General features: G+C 49.7%; 1 protein-coding gene across 1 annotated transcript in view; it reads left to right on the forward strand.

The window, feature by feature from the left end:
* ATF5 (activating transcription factor 5) overlaps positions 1-2,345 on the forward strand; it is a 4,106-nt gene extending 1,761 nt beyond the window's left edge. The window contains exons 2-3 of the mRNA XM_034987107.1: positions 1-62; positions 1,014-2,345. The exon at positions 1-62 is cut by the window's left edge and continues 226 nt beyond it. Coding sequence (XP_034842998.1) covers positions 1-62; positions 1,014-1,678 — 727 coding nt within the window. The 3' untranslated portion in view covers positions 1,679-2,345. The remainder of the gene's footprint in view (positions 63-1,013) is intronic.
* The last annotated feature ends 9,131 nt before the right edge of the window (positions 2,346-11,476 follow it).

Raw genomic sequence — 11,476 nt, forward strand, 5'->3', positions numbered from 1 at the left:
CTATGAAATCCTTGGGGGAGCCCTGGAGGGCGGGCTCCCAGGGGGAGGAGAGCCCCTGGCAGGTAAGGGCCAGGTGGGGAATGGAGGTGGGCTGAGCTGGGCCATGGGGGCAGGGGAGAATTCAATGATTCATTCAATAAACATTTACTGAGTACCTGCAATGCATGAGGGGCTGCTTTAGGTGCTGGCAGATACAGCTGAGACGAGACGGACATAATCCCTGCCCTCCTGGAACTCACACTCTATTGGGGAGGCAGCCAAAAGACAAATTAGGTGATGATGGGTTGGGATAAGTGGGAAACACTTAGTAGCTGAGCTGAAAAATGAAAACAGCCCTAGTTTAGAGAGGGTAGCCAGGAAACACATAGGTAACATTTTGGCTGAGACCTAAAGGCTGGGAAGGAATAAGCCATGAAAAGACCCAAGGGAAGAGCTTTTCAGGTATAGGAAACAGCATCCCCAAGAGCCCTGGGGCAGAAGTTATTTTATTCATTAGTGTATCCCAAATGTTTGGCACACAGTGGGTTCTCAATAATTAATGAATTAAAGATGAAACAGGCTGTGTTGTGTGTGTGATCTAGTTTGCCTTTTAAGAATAGAGAGTAAATCAGAAACTACAGACATAGGGTAATCAGTAAAGCGGATGTTGGAATGGTTGAAGAAATGTCTGGTTGATTTTTGTTGTTTGGGTCATTTGGTTGGTTGACTGGTTCATTGACTGGTTGGTTAAGGTGTTGACTGGTTGGTTGACTGATTCCTTCAGTTCCTTGATTGGCCAACTGGTGGTTAAGTTGGTTGACTGGGTAGTTGATTGGTTGGTTAGATGTTTGTTTGTTGGCTGGTTTGTTGATTTGTTGAGTAGCCTGATGATTCATTGATTGGTCGGTTGATTGATTGTCTGCTTGGTGGTGTCACTCAATGAATGGCATGAATGAAGCAGGTGTGAACAAGCACCAGGTTGGGTGGAAGACCAGGAACTCAATGACATTTATGTCCCTCCTCCAATCCTCCAGGTGACGGCTTCTCTGACTGGATGACTGAGCGGGTGGACGTTACAGCCCTCCTGCCCCTGGAACCCCCCTTGCCCCCAGGTGCCCTCCCCCCACCTTCCCCACCCCCACCTGACCTGGAAGCCATGGCCTCTCTCCTCAAGAAGGAGCTGGAACAGATGGAAGACTTCTTCCTTGATGCTCCACTCCTCCCACCATCCTCCCCACCACCGCAGCCCCCACCCTCAGCACCCTCCCTCCCCCTCCCACTCCCCCTCCCCACCTTTGACCTCCCCCAGCCCCCTGCCCTGGATACCCTTGACTTGCTGGCCATCTACTGCCGCAGCGAGGCCGGGCAGGGAGATTCAGCGTTGGCGCCCTTGCCCCCACCACAGCAGCCCCCTCCTCCTCCCCCTCCACCCTCTCGCCCGGCCCCCTACCCCAATCCTGCCACCACCCGAGGGGACCGCAAGCAAAAGAAGAGAGACCAGAACAAGTCAGCAGCTCTGAGGTACCGCCAGAGGAAGCGGGCAGAGGGCGAGGCCCTGGAGGGCGAGTGCCAGGGGCTGGAGGCACGCAACCGGGAGTTGAGGGAGAGGGCTGAGTCGGTGGAGCGTGAGATCCAATATGTCAAGGATTTGCTCATCGAGGTGTATAAGGCTCGAAGCCAGAGGACCCGGAACAGCTAGAGGGGCAGGGGCTTTGGGCCATAGGGGGCACTGGTCTTCAGCTCCAACTCACTTCTCTTTCTGCGGCTGAGGTGGGAGGGTCCCTCCATCATCCCCCTGTCTGTCTCTCTCCCCTTCTCCCCGTCTCCTTTTATCTTTGTCTCCTCTCCTGTCCATTTCTGAATCTGCTCCCCTTCTCCCTCCCCAGAATCATGGAGTGTTTGGCCTTAGTCAACATCTACACTCCTCACCTAACAGCTGAGGGCCTGGAGCCCGCAGGGAATTCGGGGAGCAGGGGAGAGCTTGCAAACCTGGCCTCTCAGACGGGGAAGTGAGGCCAGGAAGCTATGCAGAATGAATGTGCAACTGAGGACGGGAGAGCGAGCTGGGGACGTGAGGCAGGGAGGGTTTCAGGAACGGCACCCTACTAACGATATAAGCAAAAAGCAAGCCAAGTGACCTTGGGGAAGTGTATTTGGGTGGGAAGCCAAAAGGCGGCCAAGTTCACAGAGCAGATGAATATGCAGGTAGACGGGGGGAATGGGCGGGGTGGGGGATGGCCATAATTGGTGACTGGGTGTTCATTTTAGCTCTGGGAGGAAATCAGTGTTTGTGGAGGTGTTTGGGGAGGGGCTGCAGGGACTGATCCTTTTGGTGATTTGTGAGCAGAAATAAAATGAAGAATTTCCCCTGGTCTGTGTGTCTTTGTCTTGGAGAGGAGAAATTGGGGAGAGGGCAGTCTCAGGCCAAAGACGATACTAACAGTAGACAGAACAGATAATACTTCTAGTTAAGCTTTTGGCACATGGCCAAAGTCCAGATGGGATGATTGAACTAATAAAGACATAAGACCCACTTTTAGATCCAGACCTTTTTTTTTTTTTAAGATTTTATTTATTTATTTGAGAGAAAGAGTGAGCGAGAGAGAGAGCATGAGAGGGGAGGGGGGTCAGAGGGAGAAGCAGACTCCCCACTGAGCAGAGCCCCCGATGTGGGACTCGATCCCGGGACTCCAGGATCATGACCTGAGCCGAAGGCAGTCGCTTAACCAACTGAGCCACCCAGGCGCCCCTAAAGATTTTAGGGGTTAGGGGCGCCTGGGTGGTTCAGTCAGTTGGGCGCCTGCCCAGGCGCCCCAGATCCAGACCATTTATTACTTATATAGCCAGCAAAAGAAAGAGTAGCCAAAGGGGCCAGCTCCTCGTGGTTCTTGCTGCAAACACCAAAAAGGACCACACTCAAAAGGGTCCGGACGCTGCAGCCAGAGTCCTGGGGCACCCCTGCCAAGGAGCCAGCTGTCTGATGAATGCCTCCCAGGGGAAGTTGGGAGGTCAGTGAGAATATGGCCTGGAAGTCACGAAGGAGATGATCCCCTACATCTATTTGTTGAGGGCTTACTATGTGTGAAGTGCTATTTTAAGCCCTTTGTGCGGTTATTTCGGTGAACACAAGAGGATGGTACTGTTAGATTTTTTTTGTTTTTTTTCAAATTTTATTTATTCATTTGAGACACAGAGATATATATAGAGAGAGAGCATGAGCAGTGGGAGAAGCAGAGGGAGAGGGAGAAGCAGACTCCCTGCTGAGCCAGGACCCCGATGTGGGGCTCGATCCCAGGACCCTGGGATCATGACCTGAGCCAAAGGCAGATGCTTAACCACCTGAGCCACCTAGGCGCCCTGGTACGGTTAGATTTTGGATGAAGAACCTCAAGCACGCATTCCATCTGTGCAGTCTCTGCCAGCCACTAACTGGGATGGGAAGGGCTGGGCACACAATGTGAACAAAGTCATGTTCTCTGCCACCATGGAACCTACGTTCTGGCCGGGGAGACAGATTATGTAACTTGGCCCAGTGTAGCAGTTATAAATGCTTTGGGCTGCAATGAACAGCAGACCTGATCATCAGCATACACATAATTTAATTTTTCTCATATACATCTAGATGGGGGGGAGGGGAGCCTGCTGACTTTGTTCAGAGGTTCATAGACTGCTGTTGCTGAGGTCTCTTTGATTCTCTTGATTTTTTTTCCACATAGTCACAAGATGGAGGCCACAGCTCTGGGCATCGTGTATGAATTTGAGGCAGGAGGTCAAAACTTTCTTAGCCTGGTAGATTTCTGCCTATATCTGGTTGTCTAGAGCTATGCTACATTGGCATTTCTTTTTTTTTTTTTTAAAGATTTTATTTATTTGAGAGAGAGAGAGTGAGTACATGAGAGGGGGGAGGGTCAGAGGGAGAAGCAGACTCCCCGCTGAGCAGGGAGCCGGATGCGGGACTCGATCCCGGGACTCCAGGATCATGACCTGAGCCGAAGGCAGTTGCTTAACTGAGCCACCCAGGCGCCCCTACATTGGCATTTCTAGCTGCAAGGGAGGCTGAGTACAGACATGTAGTGGAATATAATTCAGTCTTAAAAAGGAAGTAAAACTCTGATAGTTGCTACAACATGGATAAATTTTTTTTTTTAAGATTTTTAAAAAAAATTTATTTATTTGACAGAGAGACACAGTGAGAGAGGGAACACAAGCAGGGGGAGTGGGGGAGGGAGAAGCAGGCTTCCCATGGAGCAGGGAGCCCGATGCGGGGCTCGATCCCAGGACCCCGGGATCATGACCTGAGCCAAAAGCAGACGCTTAATGACTGAGCCACCTAGGGGCCCCAACATGGATAAATCTTGAGGACGTTATGCTAAGTGAAATAAGCCAGTCACAAAAAGATAGTGCGTGATTCCACTTATATGAGATGCTGTTCTAAGTCCTCAAGCTTTATCCAGAAGTGGAATTGCTGGATCATATTTTTCTATTTTTAATTTTCCTGGGAAGTGCCTAACTTTCCGCAGCAGATGTACCATTGTATGTTCCCACCAACGGTACACAAAGTTCCCAATTTCTTCACATCCTTGCCAACACTTGTTATTTTCTGTGTGTTTTTTAATAGTAGCCATCCTGATGGGTGTGAAATATATGCCTAAAATTCTTTTTTTTTTTTTTTTAATTTATTGGGACATCTGGGTGGCTCAGTTGGTTAAACGTCTGCCTTCGGCTAAGGTCATGATCCCAGGGTCCTGGGATCGAGTCCCGCATCTGGCTCCTTGCTCAGCGGGGAGCCTGCTTCTCCCTCTGCCTGCAGCTCCCCCTGCTTGTGCCCTCTCTCTCTCTCTCTCTCTGACAAATAAATAAAATCTTTATTTTTTAAAGATTTGTGCAAGCACACAAAGGGGAGAGGGGCAGAGGGAGAGGGACAAGCAGACTACGAGCTGAGATCATGACCTGAGCCAAAGTTGAACGCTTGACTGACTGAGCTACCCAGGCGCCCTTAAAATTCTTTTTAAAAAAAATTTTAAAAATATATTTTATTTATCATTTGGGGGGGAAGGGCAGAGGGAGAGAGAGAATCTCAAGGCGACTCCATGCTGAGTGTGGATCCCAGTGCAGAGCTCTATCTCGCCACCCGAGATCATGACCTGAGCCAAAATCAAGAGTCAGTCACTCAACAGACCTAGCCACCGAGGGGCCCCTAATTTTTTTAAGTTTTTATTTAATCTCTACACCCAACATGGGGCTTGAACTTACAACCCTGAGATCAAGAGTCGTGGGCTCTTCTGACTGAGCCAGCCAGGCACCCCTAAAATTCTTAATTCAAAAAAGAATCAAAAGCACCTGGCTGGTTCAGTCAGCAGAGCAGGTGATTTTTTTTTTTTTTTTAAGATTTTATTTATTTATTTGAGAGAGAGAGAATGAGAGACAGAGAGCACGAGAAGGAAGAGGGCAGAGGGAGAAGCAGACCCCTTGCTGAGCAGGGAGCCCGATGGGGGACTCGATCCAGGGACTCCAGGATCATGACCTGAGCCGAAGGCAGACGCTTAACCATCTGAGCCACCCAGGCGCCCATTTTTTTAAGATTTTATTTATTTGCGAGAGAGAGAATGAGAGACAGAAAGCATGAGAGGGAGGAGGGTCAGAGGGAGAAGCAGACTCCTTGCTGAGCAGGGAGCCCGATGCGGGACTCCATCCTGGGACTCCAGGATCATGACCTGAGCCGAAGGCAGTTGCTTAACCAACTGAGCCACCCAGGCACCCAGAGCAGGTGATTCTTGATCTGGGGGTTGTGAGTATGAGCCCCATGTTGGGTGTAGAAACTACTTAAAAATAAAAATCTTAAAAAAAAAAAAAAAGAATCAAGGGGTGTACTTAAATATATTGTTGATTAAGATATTGATTTGATTTACCAATGACCAAATAACAGAGGCTTTAAGAAGACAGGAGATCGATTTTCTCAAGTAAAAACCCAAGCTGGTCTCCTGAGGTCACTCATGGACCCAGGTGCTTCTCTCTTGCTGCTCCCAGCTCAGTGGTCCTCAAAATTGGGTGTCTATCAGAATCTCCCGAAGGGTTTTTTGAAACAGATTGCTGGGCCCCAAACCCCTGTGTTTCTGATTCAGCAAGTCTTGGATGGGCCGGAGAATTTGCCTTTCTCGCGAACTCCCAGGTGACTCCGTCGCTGCTAGTCTGGGGACCACGCCTTGGAAACCGATATTCTAAGGTGTGTCTTCAACTCGGAAGCGAAGCCACCACCACCGCGACCTCATTACAGCAAGCAGGAAACGGGCCAGAGATACCATCGGAGAGCAAGCCGCCTCCTTTTAAGGACTTGAGCTGGGAGATCTACACATCGTTTCTGCACACTTACCTGCAAGGCAGGTAACACTTACCTGCAAGGCAGCCTGGGAAATGTAGTCTCCAGATGGGCGGCCATTTTCTCAGCCAGAGCCTACGTGGTCCTATTACCATAAAAAGAGGGGAAAAATCAACTTTAGGGACTATGGTCAATGAAATAAAACTGGAAGGCTCAGCAAGCAAGGGTCAGGAATTCAGGGGCTTCTAGACCAGCGGTGTTGTTTGGAAGCCTCGGGGTCGCCAAGACTTTTTCCCGATTTGCAAGGTTAAAACTATTTTCATAATATGGGGCGCCTGGGTGGCTCAGTCGGTTAAGCAGCTGCCTTCGGCTCAGGTCATGGTCCCAGGGTCCTGGAATCGAGCCCCGCATCGGGCTCCCTGCTCAGTGGGGAGCCTGCTTCTCCCTTTCCCTCTGCCTGTCACTCTGCCTACTTGTGCTCTCTATCTCTCTGTCAAATAAATAAAAAATATCTTTTAAAAAAACAAAACTATTTTCATAATACTACTAAAATGTTATTTGCCACCAACCCCCCCCCAATCTGGAGTTTTCCTGAGGTTATGTGATGTGTGATGGCATCATTACTCTGACAGCTAACAGAATATGTGCTTGTGAATTCCTGTGATTTAAAAGTTTTGCGATTTTAGGGCGCCTGGGTGGCTCAGTTGGTTAAGTGACTGCCTTTGGCTCAGGTCATGATCCTGGAGTCCCCGGATCGAGTCCCGCGTCGGGCTCCCTGCTGAGCAGGGAGTCTGCTTCTCCCTCTGACTCTCCCCCCTCTCATGCTCTCTCTCATTCTCTCTCAAATAAATAAATAAAATCTTAAAAAAATAATAAAAGTTTTGCGATTTTAATTGCTAAAATTGTAAATATGGATAGGTACAAGCCACGCAAACGAAAGTTCTTTGGGGTTGCTGATATTTCTTTAAAGTGTAAAGGGGTCCTGAGACCAAAAAGGTTGAGAACTGCTGTATTGGGATTTATTTCCACTTAAATTCAAATCTTGAGACTTTGGGCCACCCAAGTGTTGTGAATTGGGGCTGAAATTCCATGTGGGGGCTGACCAGTCCTTAGAGCTTCTCTGAGGCAGATTTTTCCTTTTTCCACTGAGCAGCAAAACAATGCTGGGACAATGCTGAAATTTACTTGGGACAATGCTGAAATTTACCTGAGCCTTGTGTGTCTGGAAAACAGCAACGGTTAAGAAATCCTTCCTAGACATTTCCATTTCAGGAATGGGTTTACTGGAAAGAAGCACCCTTCCTCATGACTCAGAGAAGACCCATGGATGGCCCCGTTGTTTACCCAAGACAGTGCCACACACAGACCCTTCAAATTCCCCACCCCCCAAAAAGGGGGGTTAGGGGGCTCATAAATGATTAGCTGAACTGTTTTGTCCCCATTGATCCATCAGAGCAAAATGTTTGTTAACCAAACCTAGATTGAGTTGTTCCCCCCGACTCCCTGGAATCCGGAACTTTGGTCATTCTCAGCCTGAGCCCTCCTCCACCTTGCCATAATCCTAATAAAGTCTCTCCTTACCAGGTCTGAATTTCATTTTATTAAAGTGAATTCACATAGTATAAAATTGGCCATTTTAAAGCGAACAATTCACTGGCATTTAGTATATTCACAGTGTTGTGCAACCACCACCTCTATCTAGTTCCAGAACATTCCCATCACTCCATGCCCATGGGGCAGTTACTTCACATTCCCCTCACCCCCCACTTGTTTTTGTCTGATGCTTGCAGTTCTGTGCTGGAGGAGTGAATTTAATTCTTGTTCACCCTTGATGGTTTTAGTCTTTGGGGTCGGTAGTGGGTTGAATAATGGCCCCCCAAAAGATACACCCATGTCCTAACTAGCACCTGGGAGCCTATGAATGTGACTATATTTGCAAAAAACACAGATATGGGCTCTAAATGCAATGGCAAGTGTCCTTATCAGAGACAGAAGACAGACACCACCAGAGAGGAGGGAGGAGAGACCATGTGACCACAGAAGCAGAGACTGGGGTGATGCATTCACACCCCCAGGGATGCCTGGGGAAGTCACGTGCTGACCCTGCACCTGCAGGTCCTTAGCTGATGGACCTGAGCTCAACAGGTGAATTCACCTTCATGCCCTGACCCCACCTGGGGCAGCTCCGGGACTCCAGGGTTCAAGGGCTGTGCGGGGCTCAGGATTCGGCTCTCCCCAGCCCAGCTCAGCCTGACAGGCATGTTCAGGTGTGGAGGTACCCCTTCCAAGACTGGAAGAAATGAGTCTCATGTGCAGAACGAGCCAGAGGCTGGGGGCAGCTACTACTGAGTCTTCCCTAATGAGTGGGCAGGCTCTGCAGGACTACTTCATATTTTCACTGTTAGAAGCACAATTTTTCTGCTTTTAAACACTTCAGTGGGGCTCCTGTTGCTCCGGAAATAATGATCCAAATCCCTAATATGGTACCCAAGATACACATGGTCTCTCTCAATATTAGCTTAGCAAGACTGACACACACACACACACACACACACACACACACGGATGTTATTCCTCGTGAGTCCCAGGAGGCTCTCTACCCTCCTCTTTCTCCCAGGAAGGGTGGCCTCTGTATCCAGGCAACTGGACCCCGGTTGTCAGGCCAAGGAGACCCAGAGGCAGTGATGTCTCCTAGAGAAGAGAAAGAATTAGGGCTCTTCTTTTCCCCTGGACGCTGCCTGGCATTGGGTGACTCTTCGGTCCTCAGCACCCACAATGTGTCAATGCTATGTGATCCTGGGTCCCTGGAATCCTGCCGGTGGCTCACCCCTTCCCCTCATTCTTTCTGCTCATCTACTGGAAAAGCAACGAACTGCTTACTTGATTTGAAAGAAGGGAAGTTTGAGGGGCCCATCTTGCAATTTTGCAGAAATCAAAAAACTGACTCAAACCAAGAGTGACGGAGTTGGAGACAGAGGTCCCGGTGTCCCTGATCCACAGAGCCTCCCCCCGGGGCGGGGGGGGGGGGGCTTCAGGGCTTCTGTCCACGGGGCCCAGGTCTGGTTGTGGACCATATAGTCGCAATGGTCACTGGAGGGATGGGCAGGGAACACAATGCCCTTGGATCCACACGCCACGGGTTGGGGACGTGCTCTGCTGATGCTGTGTGGTGTCCCTGTGGTACACTTTTAGTTAAAAGTGACAAGTCGCCTCCTGTTTGAGGGACAAGTGGTTGAGGAGTTAAGTGGGGAACCGGTTACAGATGCAAAGGAACTGAAGCTTTCTGTGTGCGGTCTCGGACTGGGCTTGTCCCATTTGGGGACTCAGCAATCTTCCTGGTCAGCAACTTCCCGGCGGAGGCAGGCTCTGCAGGGGGCTCGCTGCGAGCTGACGCCGCGGGGCCACCAGGGGGCGCGCCGAGCCCCGGTCTGGCACCGCCTCCCCCTGGCTTCCTGCCCCCGCCCCGGAGGAGGGAGACAGTCTGTTCTGGGGTCCCCACGACCACCCTGAGGTTCGATGATTCACTAGAAGGACCTGAAGAGGGCGCCTGGGTGGCTCAGATGGTTAAGCGTCTGCCTTCGGCTCAGGTCGTGATCTCAGGGTCCTGGGATCGAGTCCCGCATCGGGCTCCCTGCTCCTTGGGAGCCTGCTTCTCCCTCTGCCTCTCTCTCACTCTCTCTCGGTCTCTCATGAATAAATAAATAAAATTAAAAAAAAAAAAGAATTACAATAGAAGGACCTGAAGAACAACTCCTATTGTTTTAAGCCACCTAGCCTGTACAGCTTTGCTAAGGCAGCCCCGGTGTCGCAAAGACGTGCAGCGACTGCATGGTGACTTAAGTTGTTCAGATTCTAGCCCCTCCAGGGGTCGGACTGATCCAGTGCCTATCTGCTGTGGCCCAAGGCCCCCAGGTAAACCAGGGCACTCTTACCAGGCAGGACATTCCAAGAGCTCAGGGGTTCTGCCGGAGGAGCCGGGCAAAGGCCGGACCAATCTTTGCTTCAGGCTAATTCTTTACTACATGCACAGCTGGGAAGCTGAGGAATTGGGTTGCAGAGAAGCAGGGAAGCCCCGGGTATGCGTCTTGAATTCCGATGTTGTCCCAACTCGTCAAGAGAGAGATGCTCATGGACCCAGCTCCTGGGCGGTGGTGACCACGCTTCCCTGTCAGGGCAGGTCTGAGCCTGGAAGCTTCTCGTCAGAGCCGGCTACGTAATTTGTGGGGCCCAGAGCACAATGAAAATGTGGGGGCCCTGTGACAAAAAGCAGGAAGAAGCTCTTTCCTTTCTTCCAGGGACTGTCTCTCTTGACCTGTGGTGTGGTTTTTGTCTTCTTTACACTAAAAAAAAAAAAAAAAAAGTGGTAAAAACACATAAGATAAAGTTTACCATTTAATTTATTTATTTATATTTATATTTATTTATTTATTTTTTAAAGATTTTATTCATTTGATGGAGAGAGACACAGCGAGAGAGGGAACACAAACAGGGGGAGTGGGAGAGGGAGAAGCAGGCTTCCCGCCGAGCAGGGAGCCCGATGCGGGGCTCGATCCCAGGACCCTGGGATCACGACCCGAGCCGAAGGCAGGCGCTTAACGACTGAGCCACCCAGGCGCCCCTAATTTATTTATTTTTAAAGATTTTATTTATTTATTTGAGAGAGAGAGAAAGAGCTGGGAGAGAGACAGAGAGGGAGGGATAGAGGGAGAGGGAGAAGCAGGCTCCCTGCTGAGAAGCGAGCCCCATGCTTGGCTCCATCCCAGGACAATGAGATCATGACCTGAGCCAAAGGCAGATGCTTAACCGACTGAGCCACCCACGTGCCCCTAAAATTTATTTTAATGTACACAGTATCCAGTTCCAGAACTTTTCCATCACCTCAGAAGGAGATCCTATACCAGTTAGTAATCACTCCCCACCCCCTCCTCCCCCAACCCCTGGGAACCACTAATCCACTCCCTGTCTCCATGGATTTGTCTCTTCTGGGCATTTCATAAATATGGAGCCTTACAGTATGTGGCCTTTTGTGTCTGGCTCCTTTCACTTAGCATAATTTTTTGAGGTTTATCCATGTCATAGCATGTGTTGGTAAGCGGCACATTTTTAAATTTTAATTTTAATTTATTTATTTTGAAAGATTTTATTTATTTATTTGACAGAGAGAGACACAGTGAGAGAGGG

The sequence above is a fragment of the Mirounga leonina genome, unplaced genomic scaffold (genome assembly GCF_011800145.1).
Source record: "Mirounga leonina isolate KUSES-001 unplaced genomic scaffold, KU_Mleo_1.0 Mir_376, whole genome shotgun sequence".
Lineage (NCBI taxonomy): Eukaryota > Metazoa > Chordata > Mammalia > Carnivora > Phocidae > Mirounga > Mirounga leonina.